This window comes from Diadema setosum, chromosome 21 (assembly GCF_964275005.1).
Source record: "Diadema setosum chromosome 21, eeDiaSeto1, whole genome shotgun sequence".
NCBI lineage: Eukaryota > Metazoa > Echinodermata > Echinoidea > Diadematoida > Diadematidae > Diadema > Diadema setosum.
The window spans coordinates 6,791,621-6,815,629 of record NC_092705.1 but is presented as its reverse complement, the minus strand read 5'-3'; the positions used below and the strand labels follow the sequence as shown (position 1 = coordinate 6,815,629).

Genomic DNA, 24,009 nt, shown 5'->3' with positions numbered 1-24,009 from the left:
TTTTTTTTCGCGTGTTGTTATTTTCGCGGTTCAAAGGCGATTCATGAAATTCGCGAAAATAAAACCACCGCGAAAATTTCAGCTCGTACAGTACTATGCATTTCAGTCAGTTACATGTAGACTCGGCTTATCACAGATTAACCCATTGAGGACGGACTGATTTTGCTACAACACACGTATATCCCATAGACCCTTGCCCAGGTAAATAATCAGGACTTGTCCTCAGTGGGTTAAAGGCAGAAACTTTGCAATTTCATTGCTTGTTGTTGATGTCTTCTTGTTATGTTTTGTTTTCTAAATCCTCAGAACCCCCACCATGTAGTAACAGCTCTGCAATGCATCGATAAATAGAGTGTTTGGTCACTGTGTGGCAGGATGGATACAGATTACTACAGCCCATCACGCCGGCAGACTGTTGATGAGCAGTTGCAGAACCGGACGAGAGCCCTAGAGGCGCTAAAAGCCACCAATCCAGACCTGGGCGGGGCTCGTAGGCCATCTCCCTTTGCCGACAATGTGAACTCAAGGAAGGAACAGAGAAGTACACCACGAAAATGGATGGGTAAGTCTACCCCTACGTGCTGTGCCCTAGAATCCCTACACAAAATGAATTTGTTGGAAAGATTCTGTTCCAATATAAGACAAGACAGACGCAGGACAAAATCATCACATACATTTTTTCACAGGTCTTTCTGTGGGCGACTAGAGTTCTAGATGTTAATTTAGCTGATATGTTGTATTTGCTCACAGCATCACACAGGTCATGGACTTTTGCCAGTCAGAGTCAGAAAGACCTCAGATGTTGTTTTCATGCCATAGATGCCACCTTTCTGTTTGCCGAGAAAGATTTCCTTTACAACCATCAGTAACACATAACCAGTATGCAACGTTACAGGTCAGTTGCACACTGATTGACCTGAGAGTGCGTATTGGTCGAATCATTGTCAGTCATAAACTAGATGACTTCTGAATCAAGTCATCGTTCAGATCATGTGAAGTTTCTATGTGCTCATTTTTACATCACAGCTACTGTAAAACCAAAAACATTCACTGCACAAAACTTTGTGAGTCGCCACTGGCATTCAACGCATTGTGTTCAGACAAACACTTTCGCATGCATTTTTACTTTTGTGAGTCTTGGCTGCTCGTAAAATTTGCAAAAGTTTCATGCACACAAAAATTTTTTTGTTTTATAATAGTTTAATTTCCTTACTGCCAGATCATGGGGCAGCAGATCTATCATCCTCAAAAAGCTTTCCTATAAAATGTTCTGGTGTGAAAGCTTGACTCTGCAGTTGTGTATGCTCTACTTTTACAATTTTCTTTCATCCAGCCTTCCAAGTATATTCTGCCAAGATCACTCAAATGTGAGAAGAAACAACTTTTCTTTCTTCTTTTTTTTTTTAATGAGTATGCTGTATTTGTTATTTTCTGTTTCTGCAGTGCCCAGGACACCACAGTTAAACAATCAGCAAGATCTGTTGAAACTTCAGCGACAGCTTGCACAAAGACGAGAGGTAATTAGTTCAATGTCAAAATGCTCAAGATGCAGTAGCAGCTTTATTTAACATTTTTATACAAAACAAAGGTTGAATGCAACAGAGACATTATTTCACATCTAGGCATGACAAAAGAGTGATCCTACATTTTGACAGTAGATCCTCTGTAAAAAGATTTCCCAGTCTCTGTGAAGGCTTTACCTTCCCCATCCCCCTTTCAATAACAATATCAGTTAGGATAAAAGTGTACGTGGCCCACACACTTATCATTTTTATTTTCTTCAGTGCTTTAAATGAGACCTGTATGCCATTTTTCACTTTCTGAATATGCTGCTTTTTGGAAGTTTAGGAAACATTACGGTGACTACAATAATGTTCATAAGTTAATGATTCGTACTCACCATTATGGATGTTTTAACAGAAAGCTTTCACACACAGAAGTTTATGTAGAAAAGATGAAGATGCATCATAATGCTTCCATAAGCAATGCAATTTGAATTCTTCTTTTTCTCCTGATATATGAGTCTTGAGAAGTTAAATCAGTGTCTTCAATATTAATGCTAACATTTGGAAGAGTTGTACAAAGTCAAATAAGTGTGCTTGTCTGTGGAAGGGAGATTTTTAGCCAGATTTTCACTAATCCAATCTGCTAAAGAAAGTTGTTTTTAAGGAACATATGAAAGCTAGTGAAATATCCTGGGCAGCATTTCATGAAACTTGTGAGTCACTGACAACTGTTTTAAGCTACTCAAATCCTTGCATCTGATTGGCTGAGAGCAAATTTGGCAGCAAAAATCACTGAAAAAACACTTGATGAAATGCCCCTTGATGTGTTCTTGACATTCTGTGTTTGCAGTCCTATGAGAAGGAGCAAGAATGGACCAAGAAGCAGATAGAGAAACTGGTGAACGAGCGCCTCAAGCTGAGTGAGGAGGAGAAGAAACTGGAGGAGGCCAAGAAGAGATGGCAAGTTCCATCTCCACCCCTCGGTGAGTGGATTGTTTGGTTGGTTCAAGAAATAGAACAGACAGTCTGGCTGGAGGGGATATTGGAAGATTCGTGGAAAAAGACAGAGATAAATATAGTAGATGGATAGGATGATCTTCCATTTACCCGCGCTGCATTCATCAATCTATCCGTCAAAAATCCATTGTAGGGAATTTAGCCCCCCCCCCCCCCCCCCCACACACACACACACACACTCACACTTGTTCTCTTAAAAATAAAGAAAAAGAAAAAGAAAAATGGGAAAAATTACGAGATGTATAGGACTCCTCAAGAAATCCGCCGTTACATTACTCCCGTCTAAGCAGGGGGTACCATTGACCCTTGACCCCAATCAGCCCACAGCTGATTTGGCCCCATTTACCCTTGACCCCAAATCAAGGGTTGATTTGACCCTTACCATTGACCCTTGACCCTAAATCAGCCCACAGCCCCCACCACCAGGCTAACTAAACAAATCATGGCTCCTGCATCTATGTGTTTAGGTTATCCCCGAGGGCAATTACCCCCCCCCCCCCCCTAAATACTGGTTAGGTTCAGGATTAGAATTAGGGGAAGGGTCAGGGGAAGGGTCTGGGGTGATTGCCCTAGACCCATGATGCACACAAACAGGAGGTGTGTGTATGTTTGCGAGGAAGAGAGAGTGTGTGTGTGTGTGTGTGTGTGTGTTTAAGACAGATGTTAGTAAAGAAGTTTCAAGGGAGAGAGATAAGTCAATGAGGGAGCAATATTTGCCAACACAAGGGGATTTTTATTTCCAAGTGTAGAACTCTGTCAATTGGTCACAAATCACAAAACTTTTCTCAAACTCTCAGACCCGATCCTGTCCTCACCGTCGGAGTCCAGCGATCAGGACGACCTTCCCCACTACCAGAAAATGCGCCAGCAAATCGAGGTCAACCTGAAGAAGATGAAGTGAGTACTGGATCCATTCACTGGAACAGCAGCACTGATGTATGCTTTCAGATCTCACATTGGCACCTTTTTGTTTTTTAATGTTTTTCAAAGTGTGTGCAAACAGTCACAGGCATGTTGAAACTGCGATGAAAGTCTGATGTCATCCCTTTCTTCAGTAGAGATATTCCCAAATGTTTACGTTCACATGTCACTTCAATGCAGTATTAGTGAAGATAATGACCAGTGGTAATTATGATTATGTTGACAGTACGTACTACAACAATTACAGCTACTACTGCTACTACTTCTACTGCTACTACTTCTACTGTAACTACTACTACTACTACTACTACTACTGCTACTACTACTACTACTACTACTACTACTACTACTACTACTACTACTACTACTACTACTATTACTACGGCTACTACAATGCCACAATAGCAACAAAAAAAAAATACTTAAAGGACAAGTTCACCTTCATAAACATAAGGATTGAGAAAATGTAGCAATGTTAGTAGAACACATCATTGAAATTTTGAGGAAAATCGGACAATCCGTTGAAAAGTTATGAATTTTTAAAGTTTTTGTGCAGTAACCGCTGGATGATAAGACTACTGCCGTGTACGATGTCACATGCGTACAACAATATAAGGGAAATATAAAGAGAATTTCACAAAATTTCATCTTATGAAAAGTGTACACATTCCCTTGACTCGTTACTGACATATGTTATGGGTAATATCATTCCCATTGCCTTTAGAAAGAGGCAAGCCAAATACTCTTATTATGCGAAAAAAGTGAAAATGTGTTGAATTTTCTTTACATTTTCTTTATACTGTTGTACTCATATGACATCACAAGCTGTAGTAGTCTCCTCGTCCAGCAGTTCCAATACAAAAATTTTAAAAATTCATAACTTTTGCATCAATTGTCCAATTTCACTCAAACTTTTACTGATGTGTTCTACTAATATTGCTGCATTCTCTCAATCCTTATGTTTATGAAGGTGAACTTGTCCTTTAAGATCTTCAATCAAGACCTTCTGTACAATCTGCCAGAATTCTTCTCCAAAATCAATCTCTTCTTCACCAATTTAATGCTTCTCACAAATAGCATAGTGTCATTTATAACGACACGTGCAATGCATAATCCTCTATCTGTCTTCATCCGCAATCGTTTTTTGTAATTTCTTGTCAATCTAGTAAATTTCCAGTGATGAACACATTGGGTTAGAGTTACCTAAATTGTAAATGCAATTTGTCATGTGTAGCTTGTATGTTAAGCTTGTCTATACCCAGTGTGGTGGTATGTACTTTAACCTTTTGAGGACGGTTTGATTTTGCTACAACACACATTTCCCATAGAAGCTTGCGCGAGTATACTCGGGACTCGTCCTCAACGGGTTAAATGGTCAACATCATTGTGTATTTCTTTCGGGCTCACAGTCTCATTCGTCAATTGTATGTTTGCTTTATTTCATTTGTTTGTCTGTTTGTTTGCTTTTTCTCATTTGAAATGGATGAAGTTTAAGAATAATGAATATGGGCTTAACGTTGCTCTTTCTATTCCTATCTCAGAGCTGAGTTTCAGAGGGACACTTACAATGAAGATCTCAGCAGACTACAGTCTCTCATAAAATCTTCATACGACACAACGCAGGCCATACAATACTACATGGTAAATACGATGATAATCACACTGAAGATGCTGATTATAGTGATACTATCGGTAGTAATAATGATAATAGCTGAGGTGTCATGTATTCAGCATTCCTCCCCATCTCCTGCATTTTCTAAACTTCAGAATGATCTTTGTGCTTTTTCTTGTTCACCCTACCATTTGTGTATCCATAAATTTCATTTATCATATTTTGTAATACTGACATATAATTATGTAATTATATTTTATGTGAAAAAAAATGTATTTACAAGTTCTGTTGGAGATGGAAACAAATGAATGAATGAATGAATGAATGAATGAATGAATGAATGAACGAACGAACGAACGAATGTATCAAATTATATCTGTGTGATTGGCACTGCAGGTGTTGGAGGAGCCATGCGTACTTGTGATACATTAAGTAGCTTTGGTTTCTTCCTTTAATTCACTTATCATGAAATATCTGGGTCATCACTGATTGTGTTGTCAGAATGTTTTCAGACTTTTAAACACAATCTGGCTTCGATGTGTAACTTACAAAACACAAGAAAGACATAATTGAGTCTATAATTCCCCCTGATCCGTCATGATGTCCAAGTGTTTTTTGTTTGTTTGTTTGTTTGTTTTGTTTTGTTTTGTTTTGTTTTTTGTAACAGCCACATTACTGACAGTTCTGTTCCTCTTTTGAACTGAAGAAAATTACGCATTGAAAGAATATATGCTGTACTTTTCTTAATAGTGTCATAGGCGCCTTGGCTACAAACTTGTACTAACCCAAAATACAATTCAAAGACACCAAATACTGATTCTTGTGCTCAGGGAATAAAGCTCAGTTCATCATTGACCTGTTCATGAGAGATATCCTGTTGCCATATTGATGCAGGGGCTAGTCTTTGTCTTAACTGCAGGATATCATTTGCTGAGGGTGTGGACCAACACATATAAGAAAAGCTGTGTTGTTATGATTATGATTGAGGATGATGCTAGAGCTGTTCTGTACTTCTTCACTGAATTGTATAAGATGATTGTATTTCAGTAAAGTGGTTGTGAATTGCCCTCTGAAAATCATGGTAGGCTATTGCTGCCTTATGTAGTAAACATAAACAAAGAGAGGATATATCAGACTGCATTTTACTGCCTGTAACAAAAGATTACTAATGTAAATGAGTAAAGTCATGACGTGTGTGGTTATTGTTGTTTCTGTTTTTGTTTTGTTATTATTTTTTGACAGTCATTACAATGTATGTCATTGACATACATGGACAATTTTCAGGCAGATGTCTTCCTTTCATATATCTTGTTACAGGCAAGAGATATTGTCATGGACATTGTCAACCAAGCTGTGGATCAGTGCCTGGACCGTAGGAGACCAGATAAACAGAGAGACATGGCAAAGTAAGGTTCAACGGCTGAAACTACCGGAAATCAGGTTTTATCTGAAAACGCCCACTTCTAGTGACTGTCCTAGTCAACGTATCTAATGATTTTCTGACTGGCTATTGGCTCACAAATCCACAACACACAAAAATGTTGCCACCTACATTCCTCGACATCCTGTGTGGTATCAGAGATCATCTCAATCCACAGACAAGTGCACTCACAGAAGTTCGTGTGCAATAATTTTGATACTACAATGTATGTTTTCATCTGGCCTTGCATCGGTACATGGTTCATAAATAAAGCTGGTATCTCACTGAGCGGCGAACGTTTGTGAACGTAGCGAATTTGAGATTCGCCAACTTTTCTGACGAATGTTTGCGAAAAATCAAAGTTCGCTTCTGCCATTAGCGACAGTTAGCGACTTTTAGCGATGTTTAGCGACAATTAGCAACACTTCAGTGAATGTTTGCGAAAGTGTTAGCGAAACACAGGTGGCGACTATTAGCGAATGTTAGCAAATGTTAGCGACAATTTTGCAAATGTTAGCGACAGTTTTGCAAATATTAGCAACTGTTTGCAAATCCTTTGCGACAATTTTGTGAATGTTCTTGGACCTAGAAAAGTACCAGGCGATTATGTATAGTCAGACCCATAAAACGAATGTAAAACCTTCCACTGAATTCAGATCTCTTGTGACAAACGTTCAAGATGGATTTCCAGTATATGGAAATAAATTTCTGCCAAGAAGAGGCTCAATGTGTTGCTATCCTTGAAGAGCTGCTTTGTCAGGCTGCTGCTACAGCTATTGTGCAGCATAAGAGAAATAAAATAAAGAAAAACAAGAAAGGAAGAAGAAAAGAAAGACTGTTTGGGTCAGAGAGTGGTTGTCGCAGAGGACAGACTTGCAGCAATTACATGATGGAGATGTCAAGAGCTTCAAGAACTTTCTTAGAGTGGAACCTTGTCTGTTTCAGAAGCTTTTATATAGGAACCATATGGTTACTTGTTCGCTAGCAGTGGCGAATCAAATAAAAATGTTTGCGACACCGTATTATGACCGTTTGCGAATTCTTACAAGTGTTTTGCGAATGTTTGCAAAGTTAGCGAAAATACAAATTCGCAAAGGTTCGCAAAGAAATTTTGAACATGTTCAAAATTTCTTTGCGACAAGAAAAACTGTTTGCGACAATAAAAACCGTTTGCGAACTTTCTTGCGACTGTTAACGAACATTTTGCAACCCTTTACGAACCCTGGCGAAATCCCAAATTCGCTACGTTCGCAAACGTTCGCAGCTCAGTGAGATACCCCCTTAAAGCTGCAAATTGCAATTGTATCAAGTGCTATGGAAATCAGTTATGTATTTACCCCTTTAGGGACATGGAATTTTGTTAGCTGCAGCCACAAGTGTTCCAAAACATAACAATGCTATTCAGTTGGATTGTATGGCAAAAAAAAAAAAAAAAGAAGAAGCCGTGTTCATATGCCACGTACATATTATATGAGATTATTTTAATAGACTTTGCATAGAGAAAGAGAGCTGGAAAGAAAAAAAAAAGCAGGCAATTTTCAGCAAATTTCAGGGAGGGTATGAGGTGTGAAGAATGTCAGTCAACAAATGAATGGGTTGAGAATACTGGTCTTAAAATCCTGTAATTTTCAGGAAGTATTGGTTGTGTCAACATTGGCTTACTCCATTATACAGTGTATGTATGTATCCATTCTTAAGCTTTGTATTGTGAAAATATGCTAATGTGTCTGAAAGGAATGCTAGAACTGGCTCTTTTACCCGACTCAAACATGAACATACAGAGTATACTAATTATACACAGCCCAGTCGCTGTACGTAGATACGTAGTTTGCACAGCGTAGTAACAGCGTCTGGTCGGGCTAAGAGTATACATTTGTAGCATGAATTTGTTTGCATATGATGGTCTTTATTGCACAATCGCACAACAGATTCTTCTCATCTTCTTTCTAGACATGGTGCATATCACATCAAGGATAATAGTTGCTCAATCAACCCATTGAAGACTAGTCCCGAATAAACTAGTACTCGCGGGAAGGTGTCTATGGGAAGTGCTTGTTGTAGCAAAATCAGTCCGTCCTCAATGGGTTAATGTCTGTTTCTGTTCTCTGTCCCAAGGTTACTCTTGATAGCAGCTGAGAAGGAGTATGATGCTGCCCAGGATGTACAGAGCAAGGAACGAGCCATCCAGCTCATCTCAGAAGAGATTTTCCTTCAGGTAGGCTTACCACCCACAGACCAGGGCCCTGTTTCATAAAAGTTGTTATCAATAACAAGTTAGGATAGTTGTTATAAGCTACTAAAATCCTTGCATCTGATTGCCTGAGAGCAAATTTGTCATAGAAATGTGGCGGTTGTTACTGATAACAAGTTTTATGAAACGAGACCCAGGGCAACAAAGAAACTCTGAACAGTTTTTATATGTGATCCTGTGTCATGTCCAAAAAGTCACCAGACATCGATTTTAAGTCTAGGGCAATGTGTGAATGACTAGACTCTAAGCTGTTGTATAACTCAATTAAATTGGACTTTCCTGATACCTGTTTAAATAATGGAAGAAAGTACACACTCTGGAAAAGCGTTTACTGAGAAAAGAGGCTTTGAAGTTTAGGGTCTATTCAAGTGCTTAATCCTCATCAAGCTGTGCTCTGTGCAAGGACTGGGACAAAGGACAGGATGCAAGGTTTCATAGCAATAACAATGAAGAGATTATCAGATTACACTGAAAATTTGCAAGCCCTATCAGCACATTCTATTCATGACTAATACTAACTTTCAAAACAGTAGCATCATTATTTGAAAAGTTTTTAGAGTTGAAAGTGAAGAGTGTGAAGAGGGTCTTTAAGGAATGAAAATGGGCCTATTAGACTTGGATAATCACAACTCTAGAAAAGAGGGTTGTAGAAAGCTGTACAGAAGAAAACCTATTTGTTTTGTTTTGTTGGCTCTTTCAGAAAAAAAAAAATGGCTCATTTGATGCAGTTTACCTAATTTGAATCCTCGCATAAAAATCCTGTCATGCAATCTGTTGTTGGTTTGCAATGCACGGCGATCTCACATTTAGCTGTACAAGCTGTAGTTTTATACTGAATAGGTAGGCATCCTGTGCAGGGATATGGTTTTTATGCCTCCGCCACGAAGTGGTGCCGGAGGCATTATGTTTTCGGGTTGTCCGTCTGTCCGTACGTCTGTACGTCCATACGTCCGTACGCCCGTCCGTCCGTCCGCATTCGTTTACGCGATAACTTGAGAAATGTTGACTGGAATTTTACCAAACTTGGTCCAAGTATAAAGTATGATGGGGCAATTACTTGATTAGATTTAGGGTGAAATCGGCCAAAGGTCAAAGGTCAAGGTCAAATCATGAAATTGTATCCGTTTACGCGATAACTCAAGACTGGATTGAGCAAATTTCACCAAACTTTGTCTGAGGATGATGTATGATGGGACAATTACATGTTAGTATTTTTAGTGAAATCGGACAGAGGTCAAAGGTCAAAGATCAAGGACAAATCCTAAAATTTATCTGTTTACGTGATAACTCAAAACTGGATGAAGTAGCTTTCACCAAATTTGGTCCAAGGATGATGTATGATGGGGCAATTCAATTAAGTTGAAGTCTTGAAAACAGGCTTCGGGCAACGTTTGGTTCTGCCAATAGTCTCTTTCTGTTCGAATTGATGACTGAATGTGACTCTGTCGAGAGGACCTTGGGAGAGCTACATACACTGATCACTATGGCCAGCGCATACGCACACATCACATGCGAACAAATTTCAAATCCATGAACGGATGTTTGTGTGCACATGTGCTGGCCGTCTATTCAGTGTAGCTCTCCCACAAGGTCCTCTCGACCGAGTCACATTCAGTCATCAATTCGAACAGAAGGGGACTATTGGCAAAACCAAACGTTGCCCGAAGCCTGTTTTTAATACTTCAACTTAACTGGTAAGTCTTCAAATTGAAGAAATTTTTGGATTTTAAGTTGATATTTACCCGCGATACTAAATCTGTCATGATCCTGTAAGCTACAATGCGAAGCCCCATTTAGCTATGCGTATGGGGCTGCTGGTCGCAGTTAGCTACTCAGTATGCGTATGGGGCTGCACGCTGCTGGTCGCAGCTATGCAATAACGGTTTTGTACAATACGTGTACTACCTCTACCGTACTACCGTACGGCGGCGGCTCTGGTAGGAAACCATTATTGCATGATTACTAAGACATGAGAGCACTTTGGGGCGAGTAAGTCTCACAGTGTTAGTTATATGAAAGGTACTTTAACCTGAAACACAAACTAAGACAAGGAAATCCAGGGAAACTTTTGAGGTAATACCAAAACTTTATATTATCTTTAACATAAATGCACAGAAAGGATAGTACACTGTTAGCACAATTCCCTCCATGGTGTCAATCTTATGGTAGTGCTCTGATCCAGCACCTTACAATGCAGCACATCTACGTATATGAAGGTCTTGGTTTCACTTTTTTCAGACTTCGGGAATTTGTGATGATGCATGCAAAGGAAACAAGCCAAATAGTTCTAACACACACACACACACACACACACATACACACACACAAATCCAACTCAATAAATTGTTGATGGTTTTGCAAGCTCTGTTTGATAGCCAACTGTATGTTTTCCATCTGAAGAGGGCTGCATACCTCTACAGAGTTCATAATAACAAGCAATGAGTCATTGAACTGTACATGTCTTTCAAGTAGTCAATCAAGTAGCATACTGTACACATGAATGTATGCCATTTATACATGCATAAATTTGCTATATATGAATGACCGCAGATCTGACACCGTAACAGAATGCCTGATCACATTTATATATTCATACATAATATATATAATCACATACATTGTATGTATTCATATATTCATATAATCATATATTCATGTATTCATATAGTCCTATATGTAGTATGGACCTGTTGATCATTTGTGATTATTTGTAATTATTTGTAATTATACAGTTACAGACAAGCCTGATTTCACATAGACCATGTACAAAGTACAGCCGGGCCAAAGGCGGGGCCTAAGGCCGGACCCAAGGCCACGGGCCTTAGCCCGGAACCAGGGGCCCAGAGCCCAAGTGGGCCCAGGCCCAGGGGCCCATAGCCCAAGTGGGCCCAGGCCCAGTGGCCCACGGGGCCCACGGGGCCAAAGGCCGGGCCGAGGCCAGGAGCATAAGTGCTGGCCCAAGGCAGGGGGCCCAGCCAGGGGCCACCAGACTGAGACCACTAAGAGTACCAGTCATGACTTGCTGTGATAATGATGTGACCGGCCTGTGCATACACATATTATGTAAATACACTGTACAGGGCTGTGCATATTATGTAAATACACTGTACACTAACTATACACAGTCATGACTTGCTGTGATAATGATGTGACAGGCCTGTGCATACACATATTATGTAAATACACTGTACAGGGCTGTGCATATTATGTAAATACACTGTACACTAACTGTACACAGCCCAGTCGCTGTATAAATCGCGACAGGGCTGCACCTGAGCATCCCACAACACAGAGCAAACACAAAGCAAATTTATGCCTATCAAATTCTTTAGAATTTCTGCTATTAAGACAATGATAGGATAATCTGCAGATAAAGTAGATTTTTTCTGTCACAAATCTGCTGTTACTGTGTTATTACCTCCGCCCAGGGGGAAGGTTATGTTTTCATTACCATTGGTTTGTTTGTTTGTTTGTCTGTTTGTTAGTTAGTTTGTCTGTGTGCAAAATAACTCAAAAAGTAGGTAACGAATTTGGATGAAACTTGCAGGAAAGGTTTAGATTGATACAACTAACAGATGATCAAATTTTGGTAGTGATCTGAGAATTTTGGAGGAATTTATGAAGGATTTTTGATATTTTGGCAGGTAGGGTCAATGAACTTGGGAGTTCAGGCTGCGCGTATTTGAGGTTTGCATGCGTGCACTAGTGCGTGCTCTAGTTTCTGCTAGGGCAAGGCGCGCCGTGCAGCTGAGGGTTTATGACGTAACAAAGGCTTCTATATTGGGAAATTGGGCAACTTTCAGCACACAATGCTGTAAGTATGTATGGGTGGAAATCACTTCTATGGAAGAACAAGATCAGTGGTGGAAATGAGCTGCATGCTTGGCGGAGGTCTGCGCTCTCAGAGTGCTTCTGTAGTTTTGAATGCCTTCCTCTGTGAAAAATGTGAAATCAATGAAAGGAAAATATATGGTACCTGGTAAATATTAATAGCTGTGGACATTATTCACACATGTACTATACAATGTATGACAGTAGCATATATTCACTCACAAACAAACACTGATACATGTAAAGGAGTTAAAGAATCAGCAGACATAGTTTTACAAGATGTATTGCAGTGTTCAATTATTATTATTATTATTATTATTATCATTTTTATTAGTAGTAGTAGTAGTAATAGTAGTAGAAGTAGCAATGATAATAATAATGATAATATACAAATGATGCACAGGATAGAGTGTGTTAGTGAAGGTGCAGCGCGCTCGAGAGTATTGACAATGGTGCGACATGCACGAGGCGCAGCCGAGTGCATGTTTGCAACCGTTGTCAATACTCAAGAGTGCGCCGCACCTTCACTAACGCCATGAAATAATCCTGTGCATCATTTGTTTTATAAAATGGGTCGAAAACTAACAGCATTATTCACGTACCTTTGTGGGTCAATACCAGTCAGCTACATGTAGCACTCGCTCAAAGGTCAAGATGTCCGAAGATGTTCGTCCCAAACATTTACGCACGTCGCACTCGGAAATCCCGCACATAAGTACTGTACGTACGTATAAGAGTATACGTACGCCACGTGTTATGCACAAGAAAGGCCGCCGGCTGTTGTGGCAGCTATCCCGTGGCCCGAACTAGAAGTTGTTTACAGGATTGACAGCACGTATAGTAGCGCGTGACGCACTTGTAACAACTGATTGAGTGCGCACTGCTAGTGTAAACATTGTGACGTACGTCAGGCCAGGGAGGTGGAAGAGAGACTCTTCGTAGTGCATTTACTAAGAAATTAATGCACGCACACGTGACTCATTTCAGCGCTTCCAATTGGCTACATTCTTGAACCCATTTTATAATAGTGGCTACTTGTATAGCGCACAGGTCCGCTTTTTAGTGCTCATGGCGCCTCATAAATGAAAAGATAGATATAACACATGTTCAAGCATGACAACAGAGAAGAAAATGGCAAACAACAGTGAAGAAAATGGCAAACAACAACAAACACATACCAGATAAAGAATACAATTGTTCCGAACATTATAGACTGCAATTATAGTCCTCAGTGTGAGAGGAATAGGTAACGTTTTGAAGTTTGGAATTGAATGTTTCTGTAGATGACAATTATAGCTGTACACACAGAGAAAATGTTCCAGTTAAAGAGGAACGTAGTCATACAAAGTGTATGTATTTCACATTTTTCAGTATTTTCAATCTTTCATATCCATATGCAATGGGCATAATGGACTCATTTGCATATCATTTGCATAGTATGCTATCATGGGGTGTGAAAGTATGCTGAGTGTTGACATATAGGTCATCCACTCATTGTATCCCCCGAACAGAGTTCGGAGGATACTATGGATTTGGCCTCGTTGCACCGCGTCCGCCGCAGAGATTTTCTTGTGAGCGCTCTACTGGCTGCAGTTCTTCTTAGATCATCTTCAAATTTGGCATGAAGGTGTGTTATGGTAAAACGAAGACGCCTATTGTTTTTGGTGATGGTGCCCTCGCTTGTTCCGTCTTTATACATGAAAAGCAAATTTAACAGGGTCTGTTTGTGTGTGCGACGCTGGCCTTGCTTCGTGACCAATTTTTTTTTATGCCTCCGCCAACGAAGTGGCCGGAGGCATTATGTTCTTGGGTCGTCCGTCCGTCCGTCCGTACGTCCGTCCCATTTTGTTTTTGTCGATATCTCAAGAACCGTGTGGTGGTTTTACATTAAACTTGGTGTGAGGATATATCCTGGGGGGATAATACTTTGTTTGGATTTAAGGGTCACAGGGTCGAAGGTCAAAGGTCACAGGTTATTTTGTGAAAAACAAGGTTGAAAATTCATGTTTTTCTCCATATCTCGCAAATGGTTCAAGGTATCTTCATGGAACTTAGTATATATATGCTTGTTCCAATGGGCAGTGATTATCTAGGGAAGTTGGGGGTCATGGTTCAAAGGTCAGGGGGTCAAAGGTCAAGGTCAACTCCTCAAAATATCACTACTTTCCTTATGGTTATGCAATGCCTGAAGGTTTTTTTTTTTTTAAACTTGATGTATGCATGTATTACCCGATATATATTCTGTGGGAAGTTTCTTGCCAAATGGTCAAAGGTCAAAAGGTCAAAGGTCAAGTGAAAGTGTTGAATTGCACTTTTTCCTCCATATCTCTAAAGTAACTCAAGGTATCATCATGAAACTTACATATTTATGCATGTTCAACCTAACAGTGATTCTCTTTGGAACTGTGAGGTCAAAGGTCAAAGGCCCGGTTTAGATAATGCTATTTTCCCATTTGATACTGAAATTATACTTTTTCTCAATACCTTGAAAATTACTCAATGCATAAACTTATAAAAGGGTCAAGAGTCAAGTAAAAATCATCAGTTCCCCAAATACCTGCACTCTGACATTTTTAATCATTCATCCAATTGAACCTAGTTCTAGGAAAGTGAACATTCAGCACATTTGTTGCAAACCTGTCATTTTAATATTTTGCCAATTGTGTGAAACTGTCATCACACATTGTCAAGACATTGTACTATAGACCTATTAGGAGAACCATGCATTATGGCGGAGGCATATCAGTCGCCGTAGCGATATATCTAGTTGTACCTGCATCTGTTTCTTTCTTTGTGTGCAAAGGGCATAGTGTGGTGTTGTGTAAACTCAAGTTATAGCTGTGTTGTTGCTGATGTGGCACATCCTTCAGATGTGTTAAATTAAAGAAAGAAAGAAAAAAAGAAGCTAAGATAGTTTCAAATGTATGGCTGGTAATCCAAAGATATCAGTAGATATTCCTCATACATATGTATGCCAGACTGGTCAGCCAGTATGTTTTTGCCACAGATGTTACACATTTTTCCACTTTTTTTCCCAGAACATGGAAATATGGTGTTGAAACAAAAGTATGATTTCTCTGAAAGTGTATTTAGTGTGCTTTAAATGTGACAATTCCTTATTTTTAACTAAATGCACCTCTTGCCCTCAGAATATACTTTAGGTGTGCATCAGAAGGTTTTCTCGTCTGCAGAGCTTGGCAGCCCTGCACCATTTTCCGTAAAGTCAACGCAAGTTTTGCTCTCATTTTCAGGTGACAAGCAAGATGACGGTTGAGGCGATGCAAGAGTGGTTGGGAATTGAAGAGTACATCAGAACTCTGACTCAACACCTTGTCATCAACTCAGCAGAGGTAAGCCATACTCAGTGAGATGAGTATCTAAATGATGTTTATCCAGATACGTGATAGAGCTTGTAGAAGGCTATTTGCTTATCATCCAAATGTGTAAAAGCAAAATATTACGTGATGGTTTTATTTCCACAAAATTAGGCAAGTTGCACAAGCAGTTTGTTTAACCTCATGCACATCAGTGTGAAATGTATTGCTTCCATCATTGAATAGAGGTTGATGCTGCAACAAACCGTGAGGCACTAGAGAGTTAAATTGCAGCGATACTACACAATGTTGGCCCACTCCTGTATCTTTTTCAATTCATCACGACTCATTTGAAACTTTTGTAGCACTGCAAGACATCTCATCATTACATACATTATGTCTTAGAAGGTTGTGTGTACTTTATAAGTGCAAGGTCTGAATGTCTGTTTCAAGTGTATTATCTCTTGTTTGACCTTTTTCAATTATCCACCACACACACAGGCTGTGGCTACGAACAACAAGTTGGGCCGTGTGGACGATGACCCTGCCTATGACCTCATCACAGCCTCTTACTTCCACATGTGCAAGGAAAGACGGAAGAAAAGGTGTGAAGTGCAGAAGAGCTTTGCATTCTTCTGCCTTACATTTACAATTTGAAAGGAGCTTTACTCAAAATGTGAAATATCTCATCATGCTCAGCCCTTCTCTGTTTTATTTATTGTCATGTGGTTTTCTGTTCCTTTGAAATGTAGCATTACCATCACATTAAATAATACCTTCAGAAAGTTTTTTTTTCGCCTGATTGCCACTTTTCTGAAAAATGAAACAATCAAACAAAAATGTTATATCAGTGCTCAGCTAATTCAAATTTATGTGAGATTGGAATAAAATGTTCCCTCACACTTTGATTACTTTCATTTTTGTGTTTGTGTTTATGTTTGTTTGTTCTCATGAGATCTCCAACTGTGGACCCTATACAAGCTGTGGCATAATCATTTAGCTTTCAACCATTAGGTTGAAGATTTAACATCACTTGCATTTCAACACTTAGAGAGTTATCGTTCGCCAATTATTTTTCATGGTACATCAGATCTGACGTGTGGAAGCACACACAAACCACCCACTTCGTTGATCCAGACAGCAATGATATTTTGTGAGTATAACTGCCAATTGTATACCTATTTCGGAAGGTGAGTTTGTAGAGGGAAAATGAAGATTGAATGTGTAAGTCAAATCACTTTTCAGGTTATTATTGGTTTCAACAGTTTGCAATTCAATAAGTGCAGAAATATTCGATATTATCTTGTAGAAGCTTGAATCTGATTTGATTCTCTGGATCATTTATGTCACTGGATAAAGATGTTCAAGAATAGTTTCTATGTGGGTGTCATAGTGTAACAGGTAAGCACCGTAAAAGGTAACAATGATAACTCAGCATGAATGATTGCATTGTAATTCTTTAGTTGTAAAGTATCAGTGACTGTTGTGTACATTCAACATCTGTAATTACATAATTTTTGGCTAAAAATTGCACTCATTCAAACATCAGCTGTTTTATATGATATCGTGATTGCATTTGAAATTGAATCAGCTTCCAAGTTACAAGATGAGAAAATCCATGATATATAAAATATAGATTATAGAATAGAATACTGACAATATTGACCATATACAATACTACAGAACAGACATAACATAGATAGATTTGATGTGCTCATAACTTTGTTTTCATCTTTGAATACAGTATTCTAAAATTAATTTGCCTGTGAACATTTCATTCATAGGATAATGTAACTTTTGTAAAGTTCGAAGTATGTAATATTCAAAGTTTTAAGTGTATATTGAAACCATTAATACTTAAAGTGAAAACAAAGTTCTGGTAAGGGCTTGAGAACCCGTCTGGCACCATTTCATATTTGCTTGCAATATATCGAAAGAGTCTACAAAGAAACTTACCTGGCTGACGCGGTTTGCCGGAATGATGAGTCGTTTTGGAGTATTTTGAGAAAAATAATATAAGTCGGTAGACGACTTTTATTCCAGAAGGCTCCAGACTTACTCGGTCTCAGGGAAAACTTGACCCTATTTCAGACAATTTACACACAGTTCGTGATCGCCATGTTCGTCAGTACTCTATAATACTACGGGTACCAAAACTGAGCAGACAGGAAAGTGCGTGCTAATCCTGTACAAAACAAATGGACAGCGCGCGGTCCTCAAGCCTACAAGTATACACACATCACCTCACTTGCTGAGACGCGCAGTCTTTGAAGTTTTTGTTGTTGTTTATCAAGCGTCTTTGATTGTTTTTAGAGGTGCTTGAGAGGTGCACACTAATTTTGCATGCGCGCCAAAGAGGTTTTTGATGCGTGCGTTGTAACAACGCGGACCATTACTGCGAGTAGCCAGAACGCTACAATGTAGTTTATACAGGCCGCTCCCATATGCATAGTACACCAAACTGTACATTCCAGAGGGACAAAACTTACCAATACAGCTCATCCCGCCTTCAAGCAAAGCGAGGCCGAGTTATCCCTGAGTCCGAGTCTAGCCTGACCCCGTTCGGGTAAGTTCTGAGACTGAACGTTTTTGGTTAATATTTCCCATTTTCGTCGTTACCCGTCGAATATCTTGTTATTACAGCATTATTCCGCACTTTCCTAGGCATACGTTCACATTTTGGAGCAAAATTTGACAACTTTTGCTGGCATACCAGAACTTTTTTTGGGCTTTAACTGAAACCATTTCATGGAATGTTAAAGAGCATGCAATTCTAAAAGGAATTCATAATATGTTAGATGAAAATTGGTTTTTTAAATGGCTGAAATATCCAAAAACACAGTAAAACAAAGCAATCCTAATTAAAGGTGAGTCCCAACTCTTATCAGGATCGCTTTGTTTTGGATATCTCAGCCACTTCAAAACCAATTTTCATGAAATAAACTTTGAATTCCTCTTAGAATTAAATGCCCTTTCATATTTCATGGAGGATTTTCATTATCTCAAAATGTAATCATCAAAAAACGTTGGAAACCTGAATCCCCGTCTCAACTGAAACTATAGAAAAATTAAGTGGAGAAGAAAAGCAAGACTTTCTTTACAAGTGAAACTGATGGATGATTCATCTTATCTCCTTGCTCAATATTGCACAAAACACAAAGGGCGGGTGTGGCCTCGGACACGGACATCACCAAACTGGACATGACCAAGTTGATACCAGTTCACCTGCTGTCGAGGTCAAAGTTCACCCCCTCCCAGAAGCTCTACATCAGCCGAGAGAAGCAGCTGTGGCAGGTGGGTTGCAATTAACCCTCACGGTGCTTTTGTTCGCCAGTTAGCACTCGTAATGGAGTGCTTTCTTTGTCGATTGCCACAGATGTCAGGAAACTAAATCTGGCAGTGGAGATACAGGCAAAAATATGATTTCATGCATAAATTTGCATTATGAATTAATCAAAAATAGAGAATCAATATTTTTTTCTCTTTTACATATGTATAACCATCCAATCTTGTAGTTGACATCAGGCTCTTTTTCCAGGCAAAATTTTGCAGTGATCATGCAGTGAAAACTTGGTCTCAAATAGCCCAGTTAGAATAGGGTCAAGTCTGGATGGATTACCCAATGCTGATGAGAAACTTGATGAGTGAAGATGAGTGCCTGTCTTGAGAACATAATAGGTTAATGTATACACTTTTTGAATGATTCTGTTGTCACAAATGATGTTTAATTTTTTGTCCCCGCCGAATGAGTTCGAGCAGGGGACTATGAAACGGGCTCCGTACGTGTGTGTGTCCGTCCGTGTGTCCGTCCGTGTGTGCGTCCGTGTGTGATCAAAATCTTCAATTTGCTACTTCTCTGTCATTTATGAGCCAATTTTGATTCTGTTTGCTTTATATGATAGCACTACATGGGAGCTTTGAAACTTCTACACAGAATTTCAGTCGTGACCTTTGACCTTGACCTTTGACCTATATTGTACATTTTGCTACAAAATGCTACTCCTTCGCCATTTCTAACCCGATTTCGATTCCGTTTGCTTTATATGATGGCACTAGGTGAGGGCTTCAAAAATTCTACACAGAATTTTGACCTTTGACTTCTTTGACCTTTGACCTTGATTTTGACCTGTATTGTACATTTTGCTACAAAATGCTACTCCTTCGCCATTTCTAACCCGATTTCGATTCCGTTGGCTTTATGTGATGGCACTAGGTGAGGGCTTCAACACTTCTACACAGAATTTTGACCTTTGACTTCTTTGACCTTTGACCTTGATTTTTTGACCTGTATTGTACATTTTGCTACAAAATGCTACTCCTTCGCCATTTCTAACCCAATTTCGATTCCATTTGCTTTATGTGACGGCACTAGGTGAGGGCTTCAACACTTCTACACAGAATTTTGACCTTTGACTTCTTTGACCTTTGACCTTGATTTTTTGACCTGTATTGTACACTTTGCTACAAAATGCTACTCCTTCGCCATTTCTAACCCGATTTTGATTCCGTTCGCTTTATGTGATGGCACTAGGTGAGCGCTTCAAAACTTCTACACAGAATTTTGACCTTTGACTTCTTTGACCTTTGACCTTGATTTTTGACCTATATTGTACATTTTGCTACAAAATGCTACTTCCGGCGGGGACATATATTACGCACCGCGTAATTTCTACTTTTCCTTGTTTATTATTGTATTGTGTTTTGTTTTGTGTTTATGTGTCTTTTGCCCCCCCCCCCCCAAAAAAAAAAAATACTGATGACAAATGTGATTTTGTTGTTTGTTTGTTTTTACCAGCAATAAATGTCTGTTATCTCTGTACTGTGCCGTGTATTTCATCATCTCTGTCAAACATCAATCTTTATTTCATCGATTATAGAAAGAGTTCACCTTAGTAGATGAGCAATCTGCTTTGTAAGGTGCTAATAATACGTAACTCTTATATTTTCCATTTGTACTGTCTTATTGCCTTGCGTTGATGTGAAAGATGAAATGTGAATCTAATTGAATATTTGGTATTTGAAATGAAATGAGATCATGAAAATAACTAAGTTTTCATTCAAATTTGCCACAAGTGAGCTTTACTCCTGATATTCTCTAATTTTTCTTCTTTGAATCATCTTGCTAAAATGAGGTACAGTGGGATGTTTCAGAGGATAAACTTCTAGTACAGTATGTACACACAAAATCTATCGTTTTTGGTTCATTCAAGGCCGACCGTTTTACCATCCAACCGTCGACCATCCGACTGACCAAGAAAGTAACGGGAGTGATGAGTCTAGCAGTGTCACAAACCCAGAGAATGTTGGCGATCGGAACGGTCAGAGGTTAGTCACTGTTTGCAAATGTATTACCATTAACTAGCCCCCTCCTGCAGCAGATTGTCATGAAAATTCTTGTGTCCCTTTTGCAACCCTGAAAATTAGATTCTTTCATGAGCTGGTATATTGCAGAGGAAGGTAATTCAGGCCTTTCCCCAGAATTTTAAAACTGGAAACTTCTTTATGATGGCAGGAGAATACCGTAAAACAAATGTTTGCGTGCATTTTAATTTCGCGAATTTCGCGAGAGCCAAGATTCACGAAATTAAAATGCACATGAAAGTTCTTGTCTACACCATATGCCTTGAATGTTAGAGGCAACTCGCAAAAATTTCATGCCACGAAAAAGGCCGTTGGCTCCAATTAGCAAAAATTTCATGCCACAAAAATATTGTGCTTTACAGTAAGTACCATACATGTAAATTTCCAGTGAATTTATTTGGATCACCTGAAAATTCCAACTGTTATTTATGGCAGAAAAAGGGAGCATATTCTTGAGTGACGTGGGGTTAGTTTTTCATTTTGTTACAAAAATTCTGAGGCATATTAACATAAGATTTCAGACATGATGTTGGGAGTCATTGTTCTTCAAATATGCAATATTTCGTGACATTTGCAAAAGGGATATAAGACCTTTAGACCATTAGGAATGCATGCTTCATTAGCACCATATCAGAGACTCCAACCCTAAGCATCTGTTCAACAAGAGATTCTCCTGCCTCAGCCTCATAGCAAGCTGGAGACTCTGATCATGTGAACAGTCATACAATATAGTGTGCATGGGTGAAGTGTGGTGTTCCTAACTTATACATGTAGATGCTCTCTGATGCTGTCTTAACCTTATTTTTGAATGCTTATGACAAAGCTAAAGTTGGGTGGGAGAAAGCTGCATTTTAAGCAGGAGAAAGTACATATTAAACGGGAGACACACGGCTAGAGCTGGAGAAATTCAAACTCAAGTGGGAAATTTTGAGAAAATGGCCAAATATACACTGTAAGATACAACGAACACAGCATAAAGTCTACCAAATTATTTTTTTTTTCTCCACCTTTTCCTCCTCCTCCTTCTCCTCATCTTCCTCTCCTTCTTCTTTTTCCTCTTCCTATTCTTCTTCAACTTCTGCACCCCTTTGTGCTTGGTTGATGATATTTGCCAACTATTGCTAGTCACCTCGGGCAAACCGTGAGGGGTTGACATCTATTGCCAGTTTCGTGTTTGTATGTGAGGCTGATCACTTCACTGGGTTTGCACCCTATCTTTCATATACACGGGTTGTGATTCTCCGTTTTCTATGACCTATCTGATTGTAAGGCAAATGTACTACCAACTGAGCCACTGCCTGCCACTCTGTACATACAGTAATTGACGAAGACTGTAGAAATCACTTTGTGTCATACATTATCTTTCTTCTTCAAACATCCAGGTGACATTCTGGTGTACGACTTGTGGTACGACTCACCCAACCCTGTCCGCTACATCAGGAATGAGGGAGGGTCCCAAGATGGTGTGGTCAGTATCACTTGGAGCCTGGATGGCAGCAGACTGACCACTCTCAACCAGTCGGTAAGGAGACCCCAATCCTACCATTCTCAAGTTTTATTTTTTAATGATAAATTGATGCCACTAGGGAGTAGGGTTTCTGTGTTGATAATGGTAATGACTATAATCATAATGGTGGCGACTTGTATAGCTGTTAGGTTTACCTTGCGATACAAACTGCTACAAATAACAGCAAGTTGCAGGAGTCATACTTGGAGGAAATTATAGAAAGTCAATAATTTGCAATGAGTGGAGTTGGTGAAATCAAGTTATAAACATTCTCTGGATGAGTTTTGCCATTTTCTAGTTGTCCAAATTCCTGTGACAGCTAGATCAATAAGACATAGATCAATAGAGCAATTATATTGAAAAAACCCAATTATCAAAATAATTTTTCTTTCATAGCTCATGTCTGAAATGACATCAACTAATACAATTTTATAAACACTGTGTAAATGTCCAGTCAGTTGTGTGATTGAATCCACCTTCATTTTCATCAATATCATAATCGTCGTTGTTGCCGTTGTCATTGTCGTCTTCGTCTCTTCCAGAGGTCAGTCTTCATGTGGTCGATGCATCCAGGAGGCACCGACAGTAAGGACAGGAAAAATCTCGAGTTCAAGGACGATCCCGACGAAATTGTGCCGTCGCAGCTGACTTTACTCCTCGCTCTCGACCCGGAGGCTGAAGACTTTGACTTTCATGATGGTATTTATGGCATTCGTTCTCTTGGGGTACTTCTCGGGTGGATGTACTCCTTTGGATTATATGCGTATGACAGGTCTTGACATGAGTGGTAGCGGGCCACGAAAAATTAGTGTCTGGCCACCACATTGTTCTTTTGTGGCCCGATTGGTACCTCATGAAATGAGGCACTGCCAGTTTGCAAATTTGTTGTTGAAGAATTGCCTGGTATGATTACCTCTATGCAATCTTAGATTTTAAGCTTCGTCATTTCGTTAACCAGTAATGCCCAGCATTTGAAACATGTGTTTTATCAATGATCATGTCATTCTCATCTTGTTTGCAGGTGTTTTGCTATGTCTTCTCTGGTTAAAAAAGAAAAATGATAAGACACAAACTGACATCAAGCTTATTTTCTCCTTCTGCAGGTCCGTTTGCCCGCAACCAAGTACAGGCAACATTCCAGCTCCCATCAGTTACTGCCTTCCATCCTGCACACACACTAGTGGGATCACAGGTATTAAAAAAACAAACAAACAAACAAAATAAAACATAGCCCATGTGACACATTATTATAGTTTGGGAGGGGATGGGA

The 24,009-nt window shown here is 39.4% G+C and overlaps 1 protein-coding gene across 1 annotated transcript in view; it reads left to right on the top strand.

Annotated features, from left to right (window-relative positions):
• Positions 1-333: 333 nt before the first annotated feature.
• The window catches only part of LOC140244858 (uncharacterized), a 37,358-nt gene continuing 13,682 nt past the window's right edge, over positions 334-24,009 (top strand). Inside the window, exons 1-15 of the mRNA XM_072324469.1 lie at positions 334-562; positions 1,444-1,517; positions 2,356-2,488; positions 3,320-3,419; positions 4,985-5,084; positions 6,373-6,461; positions 8,591-8,690; positions 15,809-15,907; positions 16,373-16,476; positions 16,962-17,024; positions 19,033-19,165; positions 21,082-21,196; positions 22,615-22,754; positions 23,282-23,438; positions 23,843-23,931. Of these exons, the coding sequence (XP_072180570.1) occupies positions 376-562; positions 1,444-1,517; positions 2,356-2,488; positions 3,320-3,419; positions 4,985-5,084; positions 6,373-6,461; positions 8,591-8,690; positions 15,809-15,907; positions 16,373-16,476; positions 16,962-17,024; positions 19,033-19,165; positions 21,082-21,196; positions 22,615-22,754; positions 23,282-23,438; positions 23,843-23,931 (1,683 nt within the window). The 5' untranslated portion in view covers positions 334-375. The remainder of the gene's footprint in view (positions 563-1,443; positions 1,518-2,355; positions 2,489-3,319; positions 3,420-4,984; positions 5,085-6,372; positions 6,462-8,590; positions 8,691-15,808; positions 15,908-16,372; positions 16,477-16,961; positions 17,025-19,032; positions 19,166-21,081; positions 21,197-22,614; positions 22,755-23,281; positions 23,439-23,842; positions 23,932-24,009) is intronic.